Genomic DNA, 26,075 nt, shown 5'->3' with positions numbered 1-26,075 from the left:
TTTTTTTTGTTGTTTTGATGGAAAACACAAATCAATGTCCTATAATGTTATATCACGACATGAATCAACTTGAATAAAAGAATTAAGTTTTTTATTTATTTAGATTCTATTTTTTTACATTCTTACGACAATTAGTTAATCACTCACAAAAATATAGTTCATTTATGTAATTGAAAACCACAAATTTAATTGTAAATTAAATTAATTATGTTGGAGTTCACACACACTCCAATATATTGGTAGTGTCTAGAGCTCCGGTTCTGATTAAGGGAAACACGAGTATACGTGAGGTGCATGATCGATTTCGTTCCTCAAATTCAGACTGAATTGAAGTTCGAATCCAAGAAGAATCACATTTCTTGATCATGCAGGATTGTGAAACACGAGTGTTGGTAAGAATTGAGTGATTTGCACAAGATCGAAGATGAATGGCGAAAATGGTAGCTTGAACACAAAGCTTCCAGTATTCGACGAAAAGAATTTGAATCGGTGGTTGGTTCAGATGCGTGTGTTATTTGGAGCTCAAGATGTTCTTGATCTCGTCAACGACGGTTACACTGTGGTTGTAGCAAATGCAACGGAAGCGCAAAGAAACACGCAACGTGAAACAAGGAATAAGGATTAGAAGACATTGTTCTATATTTATCTGTGCGTGGATACGAAGGTGTTTGAGAAGATTGCCGATGTGACGACGGCAAAAGCTGCGTGGGATATACTGGTGCGGTGCTTTGGCGATGATGCATCAATGAAGAAATTGAAGTTGTAGTCCCTACGCAAGCAATACAAGAATCTCAGCGTGAAGAATAACGAGAAGGTACCAGATTACATATCAAGAGTGGCTCTGATCACAAATAAGATGAAAGCTTATGGAGAAACTCTCTTTGGACAACTTATCATTGATAAGGTACTCAAATCCCTTACTCCTCAGTTTGCATACATAGTTGTAGCCTAAGAACATTCTAAAGACACTAGCTCCGTGAGAATTGAAGAACTTCATAATGGTTTAGAGGCACAAGAGTTGCGTTTGAATGAGAAAAACTCTGAAAGGGAGTTTGAACAAGATCTGAAGGCTTCTTTTGTTAAGAAGAACAAGAAGCAAACATGGCTAGAAAACAAGAAAAAGATTGTTCAGAAGTATGGCATCTGAGAATGAAGGTGAAAACATGGTAGACTGGTGGTATATGGACATTGGCTGTTCAAAGTAACCATGAAGGAAAATCTCTTGAAATTGTATGACTATAATTAGAAGCTGATTATGCAGTCTGAACTAGGAGGAAGTAGGATGTTCAAGGTGAATGTTGAAACAACAGATACTCAATACCTTAGCGCAACAAGTGTTGCAGAGGAGACTGAGTTGTGGCACAAGAGATTGGGGCATCTGAACTTGAGAAGCTTAGGGCATTTGAATTCAAAGAATCTGGTACTTGGAATTTCTAAGATTGTGGTACCAGAGAAATAATGTGATGTATGCATGAAAGGAAAGCAACCAAGATTGCCTTTATCGTCATAATTGCCTCCAAGAGCAACTCATACTTTGGGTGTTGTGCATTCTAATGTATGTGGTTCTTTTGAAGTAGCTTCACTTGGAGGAAACAAGTACTTTGGGTCGTTTGTGGACGAGTTCACAAGAATGACATGGGCAGCACTCATAAAGTTCAAACATGAGGTGTTTGGTGAGTTCAAGAAGTTCAAAGTGAAGGCCGAAAGTCAGAGTGGACAAAGGTTAAAGGTTCTCAGAACTGAAGGTTGAGATAAGTTCAAATATGGCGAGTTCAAGAAGTTCTGTGAAGAGAATGGTATTAAGAATGAGGTGACTTCTCCATACACTCCACGACAAAATGGTCTTGCTAAAAGAAGAAACAAAACTCTATTGCTTGTAGTTTATCATAGTACAAGTGCTTATAAGCTCTATTGCCCAGTCACCAACAAATTTGAAGTCAACAAAGATGTCATAGTGAAAGAATCAGAAACATGGGATTTGAATAAGTTTGATCCTACCTCTAGAGTTGAAGGTGGTTCTAAAGATGACTCTGGGTGTGAGTCTGAAGGAGATTTTAAGTCTAAAGGAGAATGTGCCTCTGAAGGAGATTTTGCCTCTAAAGATGACTCTGAATCTAAAGGTGAGTCTAACTGTGAAGAAGACTCTGAAGATGATTCTGAGTCTGAAAGAGATTGTAACTATGGTCCAGACTCTGATGGTGGTCCGTACTCTAATGGTGATCCAGCCTCTAATGGTAATCCAGGCTCTAAAGTTGGTCTAGCCCCTGAAGGTGGAATTTTTGAAGGTATACGTAGCTCTGAAGTTGAACTTGTGTTGTTCTATAAGCCATAGAGAGTTAGACAGATACCAAAGAGACTTGTAGATTTTGAGTTGCTATATGAAACTGGGATTGAATATAAATGAGAATTCATACAGTGTGCCATGATTATGGATGCTCAACCAGTCAGCATTGATGAGGCTCTCAAGAATATAGTGTGGGTGAAATCTATGAAGGAAGAACTTGAGGCCATTGAAAGAAATAAGACATGGAACTAACTGTTTTACCAAGGAACAAGAAAGCCATCAGTGTGAGACGTGTTTTCAAGATAAAGTTGAAACCATATGGGTCAATTGCAAAGCGCAAAGCAAGGTTAGTTGCTAGAGGATTTCTATAGAAATCTGGTTTAGACTACTTTGAATTATTTTCACCTATAGCTAAACATGAAACAATCAAACTAGTGATTGCTATAGCTGCAAAAAAGAATTAGCCTCTAATGCATTTAGATATAAAATCTTTTTTTCTGAATGGTCCATTGCAAGGAGAAATGTATGTGTTACAACCTCCTAGATTTGTGATAGAGAACAAATTAGGGATGGTGTACACGCTGCATAAGGCTTTGTATGGACTTAAACAAGCTCCAAGAGCTTGGAATATGGAAATTGATTCATTTTTCAAGCATCAGGATTCAGAAATTGTGAAATGGGGTATGATTTGTATGTGCAACATACCTCTGATGACTATGTGATTCTAGTGTATCTTTATGTAGATGACATATTGTTAACAGGAAGTTGTATTGCTGAGATAAACACGTTCAAGAAGGTGTTGATGAATTTTTTTTATATGACTTGCCTTGGAAATATAGTATATTTTTTAGGGATGGAGATTCTAAGTTCTAAGAAGGGAATCATTATGCATAAGTTGAAGTATGAACTTGAGTTGCTGAAGAGGTTTGATCTGGTGAATAGTAAGTCTGCAGTCACACCTGTAAAAACAAATCATAAGCTAGATTTTGATCCAGATGGTGATGATGTAGATCTTACAACCTTCAAAAAGTTGGTTGTTTTGCTGAGATATTTGTGCAATACCAGGTCAGACATATGTTACATAGTTTGAATGGTGAGTATGTTTATAATTAAACCAAAGTGGTCACATTACCAAGCTGCATTCAGAATACTTAGGTATGTGAAGGTAACTCTGAAGCATGGAATTTTGTTTCTATCTAGAGTATCAATGTCACATGCTGCTGAGCTGATATGCTATTCAGACTATAACTGGTGTGGAGACAAAGTTGATAGAAGAAACACTACAAGTTACATGTTTATGTATCTAGGTGATCCCATTTCTTGGTGTTCCAAAAAGCAACTAGTGGTTGCATTGTAAACCTGTGAAGCAGAATACATTGTTGGAGCTGTGTCAACTTGTCAAACCGTTTGGATGATGAATTTGCTGCAGGAGCTGAAGTTCAAGGTGAGCAAACCAGTCAAGTTGATGATAGATAACAAGTCAGCAATAAACCTTGCCAAGAACCCAATGCTTCATGGGAGAAGCAAGCATATAGATACTAAGTATCTTTTTTTGCGAAATCAAGTTCAGAATGAAGTGCTTGAGATTGTTCACTGTAGCACTCATAAGTGACTTGCAAATATGGTGACCAAGGCTATAAAAACTGAACATTTCATCAATTTGAGGGATAAAATTGGTGTTGTTGATTTTTTATCTTGAATATGAATTAAGGGATGGTGTTAGTAGTAATTCAAATTCAAATAGTTAGTTGCATTTAGGTTTCATTTAGTTTTCATTTGAGTTAATTTGAAACTTGGCTTTGTATATAAACTGAATGTCATTCAATTTGTTTACCATTCAATACACTTGAGAGAGTTCGTTAGAGATTGAAATTCAACTACAAAGTTTATTACACACTCCCTCTCTCTCTCTCTCATCTCAATCTTTCATCTTTATCGTTTTTCTCTTGTGCAACAATGGAGTTTGTGTGTGTGCATGTGTGTGTGTGTGAACTCCAACAAGTTATGTGTTCAACTGAATTAATTATATTTTTCTACATAATTAATTAGATATTATGAAGGTGTATAAAAAGATATGTACATGTATTATTGATCTGGATCATCTTCAAAAATTAAACTCATATAGTCAATATCATTTCCATACACTGAATGTTATGTAGATGTTATATGAATGTATTACATATGCGATTTATTATTGTCCATTATGTTGTAGAGTTCCTAGTTTTTTCTTAATAGTAAGGCAGGAATTATATTTATATATATATATATATATATATATATATATATATATATATATAAGAAATAAATGTTATAAAGAGAACAAAGAGCACCGATAATGTATAAGAACCACAAGGCCGACAGAAACCCAGGCCACTAAAATAGACAGAAGAGCGAAACAATATAAACATGATGAAAAGAAAAACAAGTCAACCAACCAACATCTGGTCTATCATGTAGCCTTGGGATTATAAGAGCATAAATATCTGTCATTTGTTACGGTTTCTACATAATAAACAAAGTGATATGTGTAAGAAAGAATGGATATTTGCATGAATGTTGAGCTTCTACATGTGCCAACGTTGGTTAGTTGAAGAACGTTTTTTAAGTACCAAGCTGGATAATTGAATGATGGTAACATCTATATTGACTTTTAAACATAAAAATATTGTGGAATATAATATAAATGTGGGGTATATTGTAGAATTTGATCAAACCCATTTTAGAGTTTTTGATGGGTTGTATGGATATTTCAAAAATGTAATAGAGTTGTTTAGAAAAAGAGAAGGTGTAATATAATATAAAAATTTGAGCGGATCCCATTTAAAGAACTCAAATGGGGATGATGGATGTGGGTGCTCTAATCCTTCAAAAAGAGCAAGTTAGAGGGAGGTAGACACGATCACCTGCACAAAACAAAAGGAGGGTAGCTGACCACCCAAATGTCTATCCACTTGAGTGAGTTCCACTCCCAGTTTAATCGACAAATGACAAAACCCAAACCAATGACTACCTACTTACATGCTAGTAAGATAATCATAGACATACAATGATTAACCGTCATGCTTTCTCGACAAAAAATATTGATTTATCATTATCCAAATAGTCCAAACCACAAAATTTTCATATCGGGATCAAGCCTAAATACGTTTATTTTTGTTGACCTAATCATGAAATAACTCAAACACTTCTAAAATCGAATGTGGTAGAGTTTCAGGCTATCCCACCCACCTAAAAACTCTATACTAGATATCTGAAGCAACCTCACATAAAACAAAAAGATGAATGACCGACTTCATTTTTCCTACATACAGTACACACCGCCTTACTAGAATCAGACATAGTTTGACACCTCGGGAGATTTTGCCATATCGAAAGCCTTTCTGAAGCAATTTCCAAGAGAGAACTATAACTTTAGAAAGTGCCCAACTCTTCTAATTCCTAGAAAGCTCCCGCAATACCCTTTCATACATACCTTCCCTAAAATCAGTTAAAGCCAAAAGATTATCATAAATAAATCTCTACGAAAAACTCCTAATTGGATATGGTTTCCAAACCTAAGCATCTTACCGACCAAGCATGAATACTCCCAAAATGATATTGAGTAAAGTGTCAAAAATATCCTCTTCCAAAAATGAGGGAGGCCCACCTCCACCTAAAACTCCTAACCCATACATTCCAATCCCAATACCTAATCCCACCACCTAAGAGTTCTGTTCCAAGATTAGAAATAACCTCCCAAAAAAGACGCACATAGAATCAAGATCCGAACTTTTAGAATCGGTGTCCTAGACTTGTATGACACTCATAGAACACGCATAAATAATTTAGACAATTGTTTCAAAAAATAATTTGTGTTTTTCTTTTCTTTGACACATTTGATACATTTTTTGAACAAATCAAAAAATTTAAGATGTGTTGAAATGATGTCGATTAGTGAATGGTTAAATACATTAAACTTTATTAGACTATTTTTAACTTTCTTTAATAATAATAGGATAAATGAATGTCAAATACTATCATATATGTAACTAATAATAGTTGTATTTAATGCATTGAAAATTAAAATAACTGACTTTTTTTTAAGAATAAAAGATATGTATTTTTTTTTAAATACTTGTATTCAATGCATTGAAAATTGAAATAATTGATTTTTTTAAAGAATATTTTCGATATTTGAAATCCTTAAAAAATATCTTAGGGGCACTCGTTAGTATGACCCTTTTTATATTATCGTTATCAGAGTGTTGGTTGTGTCAAAAATTATGGCCTCGTGCCTTTCTTTATTGTATTGCTTCTATATATAATAATATGAGAATTTACAACTATTGATTACACATATTCTATGTTTGATTTCTAGTTTATTATAGGAATAGAAATATATAAAATTAAGGGGAACCAAATTATACCCTTATTAACATTCCCTTTCAAATTGATGCGGCTGGTCAAGGAGCATCTATTTGCTAATAAGAAACTGATGACGTGGATGGGGAACAACCTTGATAAGAATATCTGCAACTTAAAACTAAGTATTAATATGAGGAATTGATATTAGTTGATCGTCATAGGTATCATGGATTGAATGACAATCAACTTCGAAATGTTTGATCCGTTCATGGAAAACGAGATTTACAACAATTTGAGTGACACTTGTATTGTTAGCATAAAGTGGTGTAGGCTTTGTTTGAAGAAATTCAATTTCAGCCAAAAGACCACGAAGCCAAATTATTTCAAAACAAGGAGCAAACATAGCACGATACTTAGATTCAGTGGAAGATTTAGAAACTCTTGCTTGCTTCTTACTTTTCCATGAGATCAATGAAGAGGCAATAAACATGCACCAACTAGTGACAGATCGCCGAGTGTCTGGACATCCTGCCCAATCAGTATCACTATAAGCACTCAATTTAGGAGTTATTACAGCTGAACAAAATAAACCACGGTGAAGGGTTCCTTTCAAGTAGCGAATATTACGTCGAACTGCTGCCAAATGAAGATGATAAGGAGAATACATGAATTGACTTACTTGCTGAACCGCAAAAGATATGATAGGGCGAGTAATAGTCAAGTAATTCAGGCTACCCACAAATTTCCGTTACAATAAGGGATCGGGCAAAATACCAACCATAAAAATCAAATCCGCAGCATATTTCTGTTGATGGTGGAAAATGCCCTGACATGCAGAATGAACCTCAAGGCTAAGAAAATACTGCAGGTTACCAAGATTTTTCATATGAAATGATGATTGTAACTGTTGTTTAAGTTGCTGAAAAGAAGTATGACCAGAACCAATAATAACCATATCATCAACATACAAAATATATAAAACAATACTCGTAGATGTGTTATGAATAAATAGAGATGAATCATATTGGCTCTGAGTAAAGGAAAATCCAAGTAGAGTGGAACGAAATTTCTCATACCATGCTCTAGGTGTTTGTTTCAAACCATATAAAGAACGTTTAAACTCTGATACCATATCAAGAATTATGGCTTCATGCCTTTCTTTATTGTATTGTTTCTATATATAATAATATGAGCATTTATAACTATTGATTATACATATTTTATGTCTGGTTTCTAGTCTATTATAGGAATAGAAATATATACAATTAAGGAGAACGAAGTTATTTCCTTATTAACAGGTTGTGTTTTGGTATTTGTATCGGAGTCCGTGCTTCGTAGATCTCAACATGTGAAAAAAATTAGAAGGTTAGATTTCAAAACTTTATTTTATATGTGAACCTTTGGATATTTTTTTTCAATTGTCCATATTTGCTTGACAATGTGAGTTTAGTATTGTATGATTGCATAGAATTCATGTTTCACTGTGACATGGATAAGCATGCAGAAAGCAGCTAAGAAAAAAAGAAAAAAAACTACATGTTAATATTATCTTTCCCATCAGCATGTTTTATCCCACAATGAACATAGGCCAGTTAGCATTTGAGAACCAACATCATTAACATGCTTATAATAATTAAAGAAAGGTTTATAAAGTTTTAACAGCCATAAGGCTTTCCTTAACACAGCAGACAAATTCCAATAGGATAATGATAATTAATCCATCAATCATATCACATAAAGTCATTCTTCATTCTGTATAGGAATCTAATTTTGCACCCCACTGCTTTTTGTTTCAATAAGGTATATGGTAAGAGAATATCTGCTACCTTTAGACAAAGTTTAGCTACAAAAGATGTTAGCAATGATGATCTTGGATTGGAAAATCAGTAGCTATGACGTCAGCATTAGGTTTGTTATGGTCAAAGGATATATATTTGAGGCCCAACTAGGTTAATTGGGACATGCAATGTTCAAAATAATCATGAATGGTGTCTCCACTATTATATATACTATATTGGCCTAATCATTTCATTCTCTCAATCATTATCTTTTTATAGCGTTCTCATCTGATTCAATCATGATTTTAAATTACGGTCCACTAAATCTACTGAAGTAGATTCAATATAAAGAGTTTAGAGATAATTACAATCGTATTTTCAACCCGTTATTGTATTTTGAAATATTGTGAATGTTCAAAGCGTGACTGCACTAGCAATTTAAAAATCACCGAATCTACAACATCCGACTATAAGGACATGGAAAATCTTAAAGAGAGCTCTTTACTTACTTACTACTTAAAGGAAATTACTTAAAGTTTAAAGCGGAATTTTAAATTTCGTAAGTCTGCTTTGACATTAGTGATCGCGTGAAAATTAACTTATCTAAACTTTTCTATATCAAAAAAGTTTAAACAATTCAACTAGCTCCAACCATCCTAATTTGATTCATACTGTTCCTCCATGCAACAAAACAAAAAATCGAAAGGGACTATGCATCAGTCCAAGCAGCAAAAACTGGCATCTGAGGCAAAGAAAGAGCAGGCCTAAGATGATGTTGAGAAGGGTCCCAAGAATTCATATTACTATTTGAAGCAGTAGTAACCAATAGTTTTGATGATGTTGAAGGCATTCCTGAGAGATTCTGCAAGCTTGACCTATCAGGGCTACCTTCTCTTGAGCTACTCAAGCTCGTGGCCAACGAAGAAGCATTCGACAAATGTGTTCTCATCTTGTTTGCTTCATCGGCTACTTCTTGATGAAACATGTTATCCAAAGACACCGAGGAAAATGATTGATGAGTCCTTTCGTTCTCGATTCTTGGTTGATTCTGTTGAAGCTGTTGTTGTTGTTGAGAGGATTGATACAGAATCATATTCTTCTGCATGGCTTCTTGAGTAGTGTTGTTGAGAGGATCAATGTATTGAGTTGTAGTAATATCTACTACCTCTTTGTTCCTTCTAGCTAGTTCAATGCTTAGAAGGTTACTACTTGCCATGATCTTTTCAACATCATATTTTATTATATCGAAGTTGGTTACTGCATTAGCTCCTCTGAATTTTATCGCAGCTATGTCGTAGGCCTCAGCCGCTTCCTCTTGAGTACCTAAAATAATTGATCATATTTAAGTGAGAACAACTAGTCGCGATGAATTCGCAGAAACAATATCTAGCATTAATACAGACACCAAACATAATACTAACGCATAAATAATAGTTTTTTGAGAAAATGTCTGTATGTCAGATACGTAACGTGTCTTCAATTTGAAGTGTCTGTGAAAAAAAGGTTAAGCAAAAAGTATAAAAGAACTCACTGAAGGTTCCAAGATATAGATCTTTGTTACCAGCCACCCTACCAATTCTAGCTTGCCATCTTCCATGTTGATGGTGTCTGCTACCAAGTTAACAACAATTTGAAAAAGAAATTTCTTTTAAAAAAATAGAAATATTATTAATTAAATTTTCATGGTATAAATTTAAGTAATTGATTTGAGACCTTGTTACTCCTCTATACATAGAAGCACCTCTTGAGAAGCCACTGCTTTTTCTGATTAGGCCAAAATTGAACATGTTAAGAACAAACAAGTAACAATAGTATCATAATATGATAGAAAAAACTAGCAAAGTTTTTCTTTACCTTCTTAAATGAGCAACATATTCTTGTCTTGTCATGTTCTTCATTTCCTCAAGTTGATTTTGATAATCTTCCAACTGTTACAATAGAATGAAGTAATAAAAAGTAAATTGATTAACCTTATAAATGAAAAAGAGAGAAAAGACAATGTAGAAAAAAGATATACTAACAGGGAAGTTTATGTGAGTGGATGGTCCCCAATACTTGAGTGCTGCTTGATCATAAGCTCTAGCAGCTTTTTCTTCCATATCATAACCACCTAAAATCAAAATTTTGGAATGACTCTAATAAATGTTAATTTCTCTCTTTAGTTAAAAGCATCAGCAACATGTTAAACGATATCGGAGTTCCTCAAATTTTCGCAGAATCTATGAACAGAATGATATATCTAGGACTATTGAAATCTTACCAAGATAAACTATGTTTCATCAAATATTTGAGTAGCATCGGCATTCCCCGGCGAACAAAGAAAACAAAAACAAGAGTGAGACATGACAAAAATAAACAAAATCAGAAAGTGACAGAATATAGCGAATTTAACTAACTCACTTTAATTTCAACAAAAGTTATATTTTAGAATTTCGACAAAATTATTGTGATTTTGTCAAACTCATCATCAATCGAGATGTTTACATTGTCACATTCTTACCTTGTCTTCCTTTTCGGCTTTGGCCTTCTTTCTTGCAACTATTGTCCCATAGATGAGCTTCATATCTCCCGGTCCATCGATGCCTAATGATCAACAAAGTTAAGCAAAAACATAAAAACGGATAATCTTCGAAAAAAAATTAAGTACTGTTATTAACATTAGAATTCAGAACCAAACACACCTTGTTACACCTCTATATTGAGATGTTCTTTGACCAAAAGTATCAATAGATTTTCTATGAACAATTTGCTTTTGCTCAAACTTTTCACTTCCTCTTTTCTTTGTATCCATTGCAACAGAATTTTCAACAACAACATGTGAAGTTGTAACACAGCTAGACTGCGAGCTCGGGCTCATCGACAAGCTCAAAGAATGCAAGTCACCATAAGCCATTGAACCGATATTAGAACCCGATTCACCTTCATTATCCTCCGCACCAACCGGAACAATCATCTTCGACTGATCAAGTCCATGACTAGCCGGATAATTCCTCAAAACCCAATTCTTTAAACCACCAAGTCTATGATCCTCACCCATGTTTGAAACATGAAAATTTCCAGTTGAAGTTTGACTTTGCTTTGACCCTTCTAACATCATCTCATGGTTCCTCAAAGTTGAGTAATATGATGAAAATTGTTGCTGTTGTTGTTGTTGTTGTTGTTGTTGGTTGTTCATGTTTTGAACTTGGTTTTGGAACATGCTGTCTAAGCTCAAAGGCATTGTTTCTGTGACAGTAGTACTACTACATGCATAATGTTGGGTCCCCATAGCTTCACTACCTAAGAAATTCTCTAGTTTTGGTGCTGAAGTAGTTACCATTGCTTCACAAAAATAGATAAAATAAATAAATGGCCAACAAAAAAAAAACATTTTTTTTCTTCATAAAAAGACAAAAATTTCAACTAACCTTGTGTCTGTGACTTGCTAAGATGATGCTCCATTTCATAGAGAGATCCATCAGATTTGAGGGGCATAATGGGAAGCAATGAATACAAACCAACATTTTCATGTTCAAGTCCATAAGAGAAACAATAGTTACCAAGAGGGGCAGAATGGTAAAAGCTTGAAGGAAATGGAACAACCTCAGAAACATCAGAAGCAGAAGATTGTGAATGATGAGTATGTGAAGGAACACCAACATTATTCATTTGAGGTGACAAAGAAAAACCCAACCAGTTATTTTCATTGTTAATGTCAACAACAGCATCATCATTATTCTCCATTCTCTTCATTTTTTTCTCTCTCTCACAAGATAACAAAATGCAACACAATCATATACTAATCATACCATATCTAGTCTCAATTACTTAGAACTATTTAGTACAATTTTGTTTTGGTTGCAAAACTGAGTTTAAGAAAACATGTATATAAACTATAAACTATGTTTGGTTTTTGTATATAACAATATAAGGGTGTGTGTGTGTATGTATAGGGAACAAAGGAAGTTCCTTTAAACTAAACAAAAAGAATGTATTCCAGCAAGCAATGCTAGGCCTTCATTCTATGGGGATCCGTGTATGAGAAAGACCTTCACTTTTGCTTTATTCTACTACGCTCCTTTCATTCTCTCTTTTTTTTTTTTGTTGTTTTTTGCTTTATTTCTTTTTCACTTTTATGTAAGAGTGTGTTCTCATTTAGATGATAAATAATTGAAAATCCTGTTGAAAAATAGTTATTGTTGTCCATAAAAAGACCTGTGTGTTTCACCCCAAAATGGAGAATGCACAGACCTTATTTTTGTATAGTGGATGCAATGCAATGCAACGCAACTAGTCCCTCTCAAAATTTATTGGTCATGCTAGGTGTTTATTATTATTACACAAGCATAAAAATGTTGCATAATGTTCATTTAATGTGGTGGAATTTTTTTTATTCTATTTTGCTTGCTTGGTTGTTTTTCTTAGAATTTGAAATCGGCTAATTCAACTCAACTCGTACATGATATTGTAGTTATATACTGTTATTTAATAAATTGGAATTTCATGTTATAAAAAAATCTAGGGTGTGTTATAATTTGTAAAGATTGACGGAGCGTAGACAAAGAGATCGATCGAGGTACCTTGAGTCGCTTCGAAATAGGTTGTAGATATTGCTGCTATCAAGGTTTTTAAAAACGGTCGCAGTCGCGTAAAGGGTTTTGCGATTTCGGTCGTTACAGGTGTATTGCGGTCGTCGCAGTGTGAATTAATGACAATTTGTTCTTCAATATAAAAAACGGTTATAACGGTATCGGTATCGGCATCTGTCAAAACCGTTTTATCGCAGCCGTATTCGCGGTCGTGGACTGTTTTTTAAAACCCTGGCTGGTATGTTCTGGTAGAGGACATGTATCTGCCACTCCAGAGTTATGGGGTCTGGCTTATAAGACATGGTTTCAATAACTCCAACTTTGTACTACTTCATTGCTAATGTTGTGTGGGCTAGTATATGTTTTTGGCCATTCATTTGGAAACACAGAATTACCATTAGGTATAACCAATAATTCTGATATTCTATATTTAATAAAGCATTGCCTTTGTTTTGGACTTTTGTCACCTTCTTTGACATCGGCTTATAACAATTCTGTTAGCTAACCGTGTGTTTTTAAATGTATCATTGTGTAACCATAGGTTGGTCAAATTGGTAAGGTTTATGGTTTTAAATTGTGGTCCACATCTGCAATTGTGACAACAATATTGCTAATGTGGCAACCTCGCAACACATTAGACAGTGTAATTTAAAATCACTTATGCGACCACATCAGAGAAACTGACTATTTCGGCCGCGTTGGCTCAATTCTTACAAAAAAATTTAAAATTTTAAGTCTCTAAATCTCAATTTTCATGAAATATGATGAAAAGTCTTCACTTTAACAATCTTTTTCAAGTATGTTCAACTTATCAACTATATCTCAACTATGTAGTTCACACCGCAATGATTGGACATCACAACAACAACTACTGCAATCACAACTCTGCAACTACAACTACCATTTAAAAACACGGCTTCAACTCAAATTTACAATAATTTGAATTCAAATTCCATTTATGATGTGAATGATCTCGTTGATGAATAATATGTATTTACCGATGTTTTCGTCAATTATAATCAGAGTATTAAAAAACAATCGTGGTCGCGTAAAGGTTTTCGCAATTTCAATCTGTACAAGTGTCGCGATATTGATTGCGGTCGTCGCGGTGTGAATTAACCACAAATTATTATTTAATATTAAAAACAATGATTACGGTATCGGAATGCCAAAACCATTTTATCGCGGACATTTTTTAAACGCTAATCATAATTTAAAAATTATTTTTATTCAACAATAAAACAAAGTTAATGATCATGCTAGAATAAGTTAAAAGAATGCACCCATATATATTTAGGGTGCTTTATTTGAGTCAAAGTATGGTGTGGGGTAACATACAGATAAAAAAACACAGTAAAATAAAATTCTGATATGTTAAATAATCTGACATGTCCCAATACTACTTAGGTGACCATAACTCTATGCCATTCACTAGGCACCTAGAACAAGAACCTTTTGTATAAAACAACAAGAATTCAAATTATTGAGTGCAAGATACATTACATTACATTACATGATTTTTTATGCTTTTTTAAAATTGGATTTTAAGATGGTCCTTCATGAAGTCAATATTTGCATCAAGACAAAAAGTGTAATAGATGAAGTCATCAACATTCTTCAATAGGGAAACTAGTAAATGGATGTAATGACTCATCTTTTTTTTTCTTTCTCTCAATAGTTATTTATTTTTTTCTCAGTTTAAATTTGTCATGACTCATCTTCAACTTTTATAAATAAAGCAATTATGTTATCTTTATTTACTGATCCCCCAACATGGTATTTTTTGGTTGATAAAGTATTTACACTATTAATGATCAAGTATATAGATGCTCCCTTAATAAAGATAGGTGGATTTTAATTTATTCTATGTAGTGGGAATGTGGGACAACCAAAGTTCAGCCTTCTTGTCAAAAAAAACACCCTCAACAATCAGCAAGGTTATTTTTATTTTATGTGAAGAATACATTAGCTAATTGAAAGCCTTACAATGCTTTTTTTTTTGGGTACAGTCCCTACTAGTACACGTTTAGAGAATTGGTTAATTATTAGTCTCACTACAATGAAGTGGTATTGGCTAGCTATGTTTGGCTAATTCCCGGCCCTATGAAATATGAACCACAATAGCCAATACCAACAACATGACAATTTTTTTCATTGACTTGACATCTTTCAACAAATGTTTTTCATATGCATTAATAAGAGGCCGAATTCTAAATTTAATGGTTAAGGGATGCATGCATCTCTATTTCACACTGGTGTATGTAATTCAAGAATTTTTTTCCAATAACTTTAAACATTTTAAAATAAAGTTTTTTTACCATATTTGTTTCCGCTTGCATAATCTAATTTTTTAAACAGAAAAGAAGAGATTTTTTAAGTATATATTCAACTTCATATTCAAACCAACAAATATATTGTTAGAAAACCTGTTTGAGGTGTTCTAAAATAGTTTACTTAAAAATAAGTAAAACACACCTTAAGGCTAGGGATTTCATTAATGAAGACCAAAATCGAAAAGTACAAGACAAAAGCACCTAAGGACACAGTTTTTTTTTTTTTGAATGCTCCTAAGGACACAGTTAATCATTACATAAAACTCCAAAGGCATGGTTACAAAAGGCCACAAGGGGAAAAACAACAAAACTACCAGCTCAATAACCATCCTTCTAGAGTCCCCTTTCTTCTAAAGTGACTTCTTAGCGACTGGAATCCTCCTAGTGAGTTTCTTTCGCCCTTTCCTCGGCACTCTCAAGTTCAACCTGATTGTTCCCATCAGGAGATGCATCAGACGTCTTGGGAAATGACACCTCTTCTTCAACCACCAGCTTGTCATCCCTAACCACTTTGAATAAGTCCATTTGACTCAAGTCCAATTCGAGGTAGAGGGGGTTATTTGTTCCTTTTCTCACTTGAAGTACTATTTAGAAGTGTCCACTAATTCGTCCTTAAAGGCAAATAGTTCTTCCTCCAACTTCTTCGAATTGACAAGGCTTGAGTTATATTCTTGATCAGATGTCTTGATCATAACCATTCCTTTAACAGTTGAAATTAACTCTCCCTATCATAGAGAACTCTAAAAAATCACAAGCAGTTTAACCTATGGAGTTGTTATCTTTTAAACTATTGCTTCATCAGTTATCATCATCAAAACCTAATTGATGGTGTACCTGCAAGCACATAGAACCATATTTTCCCTCTTTTTGATGATGACAACATATTTTTAAAGAAGGTGGTAAACAAAAAATGTCGGGTAAATATTTGGAGTAATTATATTTCTCCTTACAGATGAATAAAATATTGTATCCTCCCTGGCATAATAAAAAGGCGGGAAAATACGCAAGCACATAATCCCCCATAAAAGGCAAGAAACAAGTAATAGCAAACAAGGCAATAACGAAGAAGAATTTAATTTAAAAAGTTAATTATCCGTAGAATGAAAGGTTACACAAATTAAATGTTCATGACGAAAGAAAAAGTGGGAAAGCATGGAAATATAAACATAGATCAAAGACTACTCGTTGTCACTATTATCATCAATATTTTGTGTTCCATTCTTGACCGCATACTTTTTTAGAGCGCCAAATTGTTTGGTCCATTTTCGAAGTATTATGGCGCTATCTTGAGAATTTTAAAGGATGAAGCATAACAAAACTTCAATAGATAGATCTTGAAGAAAATCTAGATCATCGTTTGATGGTTCAAACTCTAATTCTTCATTAAGAACTCAAATCCTTATCTCTTTTAAATCATTTTCCTAAACATGATTGGTATCTGAGCTTGGGATTTCTCCTTCCAAGTTAGCTCCATCATCAAACAATATTTTCGGTGATCAACTGACCATACAACTACCATGTTGAATTATTCCTTTTGCACTCTATCATGTGACACATTACAACATATGCCTTGTCTGTTTGAATATCCTAAGTGAGAAGTTACATCCCTCGTGATCTCTTTCGGTTGTTCTTTCTTGGAAGAAGTATATGAGTCACTACATGGTGTATGAAGCGATATAGTGCCTTTATATGATTTATCTTGATTGGTAACTTGCAACATTGCATGGAATCAATGAGAACACTTCCAATGGATATCGATCGTTAAAGTTATGAGAGCAAGAATGTGCTACAACGATGTAGGCTTCCCCAAAATATGATAGCTTGCATATTCTTCCAAATTCTTGTATAAAGGCTCTATAATGACCATACGATTTTTGTCATGAGGGTAGACATATTGATGGCGTTACTGCTAGAGTAAATGATTATGGACATTCACCCTCTCAGTTGCACTTTGGAGATGCTAAGGGATATGATGTTTGCATTTAACACTTGCCTGACACATTTCCTCCGAGAGTATTTAGAAATTCCCCCGCCTGAGAAACCTTTGGCCATGGTGTTGACGGTATGCTTGGATCTTTCTAAGACATTTTTAGAGATAATGGTGAAAATGGTGGTAATAATGAAAGGTGTGGCCAATGTTAAATTTTATCGGTGGGCGCCACTATACTTGCTGATAAAGTAAAGATATGAAATTCTCTGGTACAATGGAAGATACAACATGTTAACACCGATGTTTCAATATCACAACCTGACATCAAGACATATGTTATGGCATCTGATCGTGATACAAAACACTAGCATTCACATGTAACTTTTGCACGCAGATAAATCAGAATGACAACCAGCACAACTTACAAGTTGAGATTGATGTCTCAACACAAATAACAATGTCAGGACAGATGTCTAAACATCATCTGCTGACAAGTCACATATTTACCAACCAGAAACATATGGAGAAAACAAATACAGAATGGTAAATAACACATAGAAACTGTTAACCCAGTTCAATGCAAAAAACAGGTAATTTGGGGGCTACCAAGCCAGGAAGGAAGTCCACCATTAGTAGTATTATTTCAAATCTAAACACCCCCATTTAAAACTTCTCTCCTAATCACTACACAGCGCTACTTCTGTCTAGAAGTCGACATCTAGACTTGAGAAATCGTCATCCCACTTCCAATCAACGTAATGATGAAACACGCTCAGACACACCCTGTGACCAAGGGAACCAAATTAGAAAGATCACACTTTCCAATTAAGAACTTAGTTAAGCACCCTAACTAATACCAATAGTAGATCTGGCTTAAAAGCTTTGATTAAGAACATAACTCAACTCTCCTGCTTTAAATCTTAAAGAGTGAGAACGAAACTCAACTCATTACCTAAAGGCTTTTGAGTGAGAACAAATATCTTGACAACAGTCAAGCAACATACAGTCTGCCACATAGTATCAAAAGATACGTGAGAGACTTGAACCACACAAGACTCTCAAAACAACGACTTTTTTCTTCCCCTAATTTACAAATTCTTCAATTGTATTTCCATTAGATTAAGATTCTCTTTAAATAGTCTTCAGGAATTCCATAGGCTTCATAACCTTTGCCTTAATCTTTACTGAATCCATACGCTAGAGACTGCACTAAATCTGTAGAGCCCCTTTTTGAATCTTGGAACAAATCCTTAAGTTTCCTAAATAGTTCAATCAACCAATATTAGAGACTTTAATTCTGATGTGATTTGATTCTAAAGTTGCAGATTTAAATCTTCTTGACATGTAAATATTATTGAGATATATCTTAAAAGAAATATCACAAAATCAAATCAAATCAGTCAAGATTTAAAATAGCTTGTACTGATGTTCTGGTTCAAAATGCCATGACATCTGTTAGAACATTATAAGCTCAATCCTGTTGTATCAGTATTAGTCAAGATATTATGACATCTTGCTCAAAATCTGTTAAGAATCATGTTTTAGCAAAAAAAATTCCAACCCCAAAACTATATAACTAACATTCTCCCCCTTTGGCAAATTTTGGCTAAAATAACCAAAGCACAATTAGAACTGGAGATAGGAATAAAACCACAATCAAAACAACACAAGTTTTCATGAAGAACATGTAAATTTTGTAAATTATGTAATCATATAATTACATCATCATTAACACAGCTTAATAGCTTGTACAACCAGATATCATCTTTAACACATCTTAATCGCTTGTACAAAAATTCAGAATCCTATTCCAGGGATTACATGTTGTTTCAGATCTATCCTCAAACACAAATATTCCCCATATCTTTTAGAGCCACTTCTTTTCATAGAAAATTACTTCTCCCTTTCAGTTGAAAGAAGAAACTGTTCCAAAGCTTGGAAAAACCAACCTGAACTCAGGCTTGAACTATCCAAGTTCACCATATTAGAAGAACATGTAGTAGAAGCAGCAGTCATAACTCAGAACATAGTAGCCAAGGCTCTTCATAGATCTCAACATTCAGGATGTTAGAACATCTGGTAGAACATGTTGTACTCAACAGTGGAAGAAAAACATCAGCACCATCAGTAGTGCCAGCACCTTCAGTATGCCATCATTAGCAGCAACACCACCATCAGTAGTACTCCCCCTAAATGGTTGCATTCAGCAAGCAACCAAAAATTAAACTATACTACTACTACTCCTATTATATGAAAATACTATTACATAAGAATACTACTACTCCTATCATAAAAGACTATTAGTACTACACCTATATTCCCTCTTTTTGCCCATAAGAATACATTTTTTTAATCTGACAGAAACAACAAAAGCAACAAAAAAAACTACCCAATTCTTCCACCTGAATCCTTAAAGTTGATCCAATCTTCATCAGTTTCTGAGTCAGAGTCTTGAATATGATTTTTCTTGAATGACTTCATCTTTGACACAAATTTATTTTTTATTATTGATGCTCTAGTAGATGTTCCAGCATTGGACACAATCTTCTTTGGATCAGTAATCTCATCCGTATTGGATTTTATCAGAAGCTCCTTTTTATCCTCAGCATTTTTGTTTGATGTGTTCATGTATACACGCAGCTTGAGAAAAAGAACAGCAAGTAGGAATCTAAATGCAAAGAGAGTTACCTTGGTTGTAACGATTCCTTGCTTGTAACGACAACTTGGCCAATGAGTAAGTGCTTGTAAAACATGAAATTATCATTGAAACGGTGCACCACTTATCATGGGAGAGAGATATTCTTTTGTTCTCCTTTTTCCTTTCCCAAGCATTGACTGCTGAAAACAAATGTTCAAACATTTGAACTAACATGTTGTATGTCATCGGAACTTGTTTCTCTGAATTTGTACGCATCACTAGATGAGGAATAAAAGAATGTTATTGACAAGTCTTCCAGACAGTTATAACTTTGTTTCTTTAGCAGTACAAAATTCCCAGATTACCCTTATAACCTACAGCAAGGCTCTAGAGTAGGAGATGATTAGTAGAATGCTCTTAGTTAAGCATACTGACATCCTTGAATGTTTTGATGTTACAACATTTTACCACAGTACAATGTTAAAAAATTCTAATGGGCATTATATTCTTCTAGCATCCAAAACAGTTGAGAGTAATGCTCTCTTGAGATATAATCCTTGTTGAAGATCATGATTAGCTTATTGCTGATCTAAGGGACACAAATTGTTTCTTGAGAAGAAACAAATTATCAGATTTGGCTTATAATTTAACTCATAAAGTCACCATAATTAATTATTTCCTTTTTTGAAATTGAGGTGATACAAACTCCAAATAATGAATTCTCTCGAAAAATAAGCTGAGCTCTGGAGAAAACATTGAAGTCTTGGAAGTTATCTAATTTAATGTATGCATGATATTTGAATCAGTCTCTCTTTTTGGAGTGCCAATCTGCTTAGATGATGTTCCAATATTTGCTTGGACATCAACCCCTTTCTCCATAACTGAACCATTAACTTGGGCTATGGAATCTTCAACAACTCTGTTATCAGCAGAGTAGATCCTTCTAGTATCTTGAAGGAGATGATGAAGGTCTTTGATTTTTTTATATGAATTAATCAGGAGATTCTTTAGAAAAAATATCAACAATCTTAAGGACAAACCTTCCACCTTGTAATATTCTTCATTGGATACCTGGTAGGAAGTTCTAGAACTTTGTCAACAGTCTGATATTGCCACTTCAGTATGACAACTAGACTTCATCTTGCTTTTGATCAGAAGCATGTAGATGAGCTAGTGGATTCTTGAGGAACCCAACAAATAAAAACTATTTTTAGACTCAACTCCCCTATGATTCTCCATTCATCTTATTAGTGACCAAACAATATACCCTGTTTTCATAACTTGGTCACACAAATGGCTTATGATTATCATACTAGTCATTAGTTCTTTCAACAAGAGGATAAAATATGAAGAGAAAAAAGATCACTACAAAATTCTACCTAACTAGTCATCAAATACATCTTTGTAGAATCAAGTAAAAGCAAGTAGTTGTTGCTCATATCTTGCTTAACACTTTTGTGTTATTCTTTTGTACTTAAACATTTGTGTAATAAGCTTTTAAGAAGGAATCATGTAAACATAGACCCTAAGCAATTGTATGTTGTTTGTTCCTTGAGTGACTAGTCTTAGTCTGTATACTCAAAACGACTTTGATAGTTTATCATTGTGGAGAAATCTCCTTTAGGGCACCAGTTGGGTCAAAATTCTTAAAGGAGTCATTGATCGTTATATCTGATCTCTAAGGGGACCAGTTGGGTCAGAATTCTTAAGAGATCACTAACAGTTGATCAATGTTTTGGTTTTTAGTCACCGAAAGTTGGCCCGTGCAATTGTAATCATTTTGATGACAGTGGATTAAGTGATTTTCTAAGGCAAAATCACCTTGGCAGATGGACGGGATTAACCTTTTCTAAGGGGAACCTGGATAACATGAATGTGTCATTTTTATCTTTATAGCATTTGTTTTTGTTTATCATGTATGAATAGTTTTTCTAAAGGGAAAAGTTTTGAAAACTCAATTTAAACCTCCTTTCTTGTGTTTTTCTCTACCTTCATGTTCAAACTATTAATCAGAAGAAGAATCTATATGAGTTTCAAAGTCTCGTCATGATGGAAGATATGAAGGTAGAAAATTTTATATATTCAAGGTTTAAGTGAATAGCTCAGGATGTAGTTTTCTTCAAACACATTTATATATTTCAATAATATTGATGAAGTCTAACCTTACTTATCCTCTCAGAGAAGACTTATCAAGGAAAAATTTCTCCGGATGAGTGACAAGTGGTTGTTGAAAGATCATTACAAGAGTTTCATATATTTGTTTAATGTAAGAATTTCCAATAACGGGAGTGCGCCCGAGACAATTAGATAGATGTCATAAATGCCTAAAGTTTAAGCCAATGGCTTGGGATGCAGTTCTTTAAGAACAGTTGTATATATTGAATAATGTTGATAAAATCTAACCTTGCTCATCCATTCACAAATGACCTATCAAGGAAAAATTCCTCTAGATGAGTGACAAGTGGTTGTTGAAAGATCATTACAAGAGTTTCATAAATTGATTTAATGAAATAATTTCTAATAACGGGAGTGCGTCTGAGACAATTAAATAGATGTCATACATGCCTAAATTTAATGAAATATAACTCGACTACATATGACATTAATAATTTTTCTTTCATATGAAGAAAATGATACAGAAAATGTGGATGATACTTGATATGATCATCAAAAAAGGCATATGGAAAAATTAATCAATAAATATTTTTTATTATTTATTCATAATTTATTGTTTGTTATAATTTCTAAGTATTTTTACATGTGTGTTATACTAATAAGTATTATCATTTCAAATTATAAGTGTTTAAAGACAAGACACCTAAAGACATTTGTTCACGTTGTGCATCTTGCTTCTTTTAGAATAATGAATAAGGGCGCACTAATTTTTTATGTTGATTGTTTCCTTGTTTGATGTAATAATATATAAAATGTGTGTCATTTTAATTTTGATATAATATATATATTTTTGGTTCATAATGTTTGCCATTATGGTTTTGGTTCTCATCTTGTTGCAGTTTATTTATATATATTATGATTCACAAAAGTACAAGTTATGATTCCCCATGTTTGGATCTTACAATTGTGGAGAAAAGTAATCCTCATCTATATATCACCTCGGTTAATAGCCCAACCGTGTAGAAAGATAGTGATACACATCTTTTTAAAAATGTCAAAATGTAGTTCTTGGATATCAAACTCATAACCATGCCACTTTTCACTACAGTTGGACATTTTAATTGTGGTGAAAAATGGCACGTTATCTAGTTTTTCACCACGCTCACTAGTCTGTGAAAGAAAGTAACACACTTTCTTTCACATCCTTCGTTACCACTTACCACGTATAATCAACCATGGTGAAATCCTTCTCCGAGCTGTGACAATAAATACTTTTTATAATAATGCTATGACTTTATGGTTTGTCACCAACTAGTACTCCTAATACTTTATTAATTTTTTCAGATAAAAAAAAAAAGATTATGTGCTTACGCATTATATATTAAAGATCATAGCTTACACATCTAAGGTAATGACTAGTTAAGATTCACATTATTTTGAAATTGGTCATTATGAAATTCACTCATATATCAACTCATATCAACTCATTTAATCGATTAAATATTTTAATTTAATAATAGCTAATAAAATAAATATAAATATATAAACCCATATAATAATTAAACTATAATTAAATAATATTTAAATATAAAGTATTTTCACAAAACCTCTTTAAGTTTAATCCTATTTCAAGTTTTTCTTGTGAGATGGAGTTTATTAAAGTTAAACGAAAGGATGATCTTATTAATTAAAATGTTGCAAAATTTAACTCTACATATTAGAAGAAATTAAATTATAATAACGTTGTTCTAGACTTTAAATATGTAGATTCCATTTGATCAATATATACCGTAATCATTAGTTTGCATGCATATTTGCATGACCAATTTCATGGAGACAGAAATTCTAGAGTGCATGATTTTGTTTGAGAAAAGAGATCTAAAACGGAGTTTTTAGTTATGAAAGAAAACAAACAGTGCAGGACCAGACAAGGAGGAATGTTAGGAAATAGAAAAAAAAACTCTCTTTTTGATTGTAGTAATCATCACTATGTCCACCCAACAACCACTAGAGACCAATTATTTTTCCCCAAAATTAAACTATTTTTGTGAAAGATAAATAAAGAATCTCCTATACACTGCCTTGGTCAAATTTGCTTTCTTTTCATTCACCATGCTCTTCCTTTTTTTTCTTCTTTGTGGCTTTTAACCAGTGTTGGACTTGGACTAGCTTATTAATACAATTATTTGTTAGCAATATATTAGGTTTTTATAGGGAAGAATCTATTTTATGTCTCACTTTAACTAGAAACATGGCATTAATATAGTTTATAAGTGAATATTTCTTACTTTTTTTGAGGTCCAAAAGAGTTTTTACCTTACTAATTAAAGTTTAAAGATTGTGTTTGCATAAATCTAAAAGCTAAGGCAATTGAACAATCATCACTTTCCCTAAATTAATAAGAGACTAATTGCAACAAGACAAATTTTTTATTCCGTTCAAATTGAAAAAAAAGAAATATGGTGGTAAGTGATTGAGTGAAATAAAATTCATAACACTCTATTTCGCTCTCCTTTATCCGATTCTAAATGATCCAAACAATAAAATACCACTGCATTCAATCTCATATAACGCTTCGCTCCATCCGATTCCCTCAATCCAAACAAAGTCTTAGTTCTGACAATTCTTGTGTTAAGTCAATTCATACATAAATTTATTCTGAGTTAAGTTGAATCTCGTGCTAGTAAACGGTGGAATTGATCTCTCATCTTAGTCGGTCGGTGTGTAGGTCATAAGTCGATTTTTTATATAAAAAAAAAATTGTAGGACAATCATGTAGATGCATATCAATTGTTTGGTTAAAAAATGGCATGTGTAATTTACATTGATACTTAAACAATTAGCATCATACCATTTTACCCCATTTCTTATAGACACAACAAGTAGCTAGTAACAAGATGATATATATTTTCATATCACATTACAAAACAGTATATAAATTATTCCTTTGACTCAAACAGTAAACAATGAACAGTGAAACAAGAATTTCGATCATAAAGAAAATGATCATAAAAATCCTCAAATCAAACCTTTCTATTAAGTCCAAAACGTGAAGAAAAAAACATGTCTCTAACCCAAAGAGGAGACCAAGAAAGTAATGCAAACAAACCAGTTAAATGACCAAAAACAATTTGCTTAGGTGGTTTAGTCCCCAAAACTTTGTTAACAACATGTCTAGCAAAAACTCTACCATCTGTTGCTTTTTCACCTTGAGAAGCTCTAGCTCTTTCACTTATAACATCCTTAAAATCCTTATAAAGTTTCCAATCATAATCACTTAATTTCTCCGAATTCGCTTTCCCCAAATTCGATCTAACCGAACCAGGCAAAACCAAAACAACATTGATCCCAAATGGCTTCAATTCTAACCTCAAACTATTTGTCATTGCATGAACACCACTTTTACTAGCACAATATGACCCTGCCCATGGTGTTGAAATATTCCCAACTACACTTCCAACATTAACTATGGTTCCACTTTTTTTCTTAGCCATGTGAGGCACAACTTGTTGCACCATTCTTAGTTGTCCCAATGTGTTAATTTCCCATGCTTTTCTAATCGTATCGAGCGGTAACTCGGCTAACGGACCCGTGCTACCTATTCCGGCGTTATTGACTAGAATATCAATACGACCATGTTTTGATATAACAAAGTCCACCGCTGAAATAGCGCTTTGATCAGATGACACGTCGAGTTCAATTGTCTCTATGTTGTCGTCTGACTCCAAATCTAACATGTTTTGCATTTGCGTTGAGATGTCAGAAGCAATTACACGACATTTATTCTCGGAAAATGCTTTGCAGTATTCGTAGCCTATGCCGCCTTTAGCACAACCTGTCACTAGAACAATTTTTTGGTCACTCATAGTTTTTTTATGTTTGATTTCTTCAATTGAACTCTTCTAATTATATATGAATGTGTAATAATTTTAGAATGAACATTAAATTATCCATCTTATGTGAATGTTGAACATTATTAATTTGTGTTTTTTGTCACATTATTATTATGTAAAGGAATATTCTTTTGAACATATGGTTATTTGTTGTTGGATTGGCCGTCTGGCCGGCTATGTGTTGGAATTGTT

General features: G+C 33.5%; 2 protein-coding genes across 2 annotated transcripts; both read right to left on the bottom strand.

Moving 5' to 3' along the window:
- Positions 1 to 8,994: 8,994 nt before the first annotated feature.
- On the bottom strand, positions 8,995 to 12,553 carry LOC131638710 (AP2-like ethylene-responsive transcription factor ANT). Its single transcript, XM_058909273.1, has 9 exons — positions 11,814 to 12,553; positions 11,088 to 11,727; positions 10,907 to 10,989; positions 10,667 to 10,675; positions 10,428 to 10,516; positions 10,261 to 10,334; positions 10,120 to 10,170; positions 9,938 to 10,014; positions 8,995 to 9,729 (listed from the first exon to the last, which is right to left on the bottom strand). Exons 1-9 carry the CDS (start codon positions 12,136 to 12,138, stop codon positions 9,116 to 9,118), a joined length of 1,962 nt encoding a protein of 653 aa, XP_058765256.1. The 5' UTR covers positions 12,139 to 12,553; the 3' UTR covers positions 8,995 to 9,115.
- Positions 12,554 to 25,013: 12,460 nt separating this feature from the next.
- Positions 25,014 to 25,856, bottom strand: LOC131606954 (short-chain dehydrogenase PC-15-like). The gene has a single exon (XM_058879034.1). It carries the CDS (start codon positions 25,854 to 25,856, stop codon positions 25,014 to 25,016), a length of 843 nt encoding a protein of 280 aa, XP_058735017.1.
- Positions 25,857 to 26,075: the final 219 nt, after the last annotated feature.

The sequence above is a fragment of the Vicia villosa genome, linkage group LG1 (genome assembly GCF_029867415.1).
Source record: "Vicia villosa cultivar HV-30 ecotype Madison, WI linkage group LG1, Vvil1.0, whole genome shotgun sequence".
NCBI lineage: Eukaryota > Viridiplantae > Streptophyta > Magnoliopsida > Fabales > Fabaceae > Vicia > Vicia villosa.
This window is presented reverse-complemented; position numbering and strand designations above follow the sequence as displayed.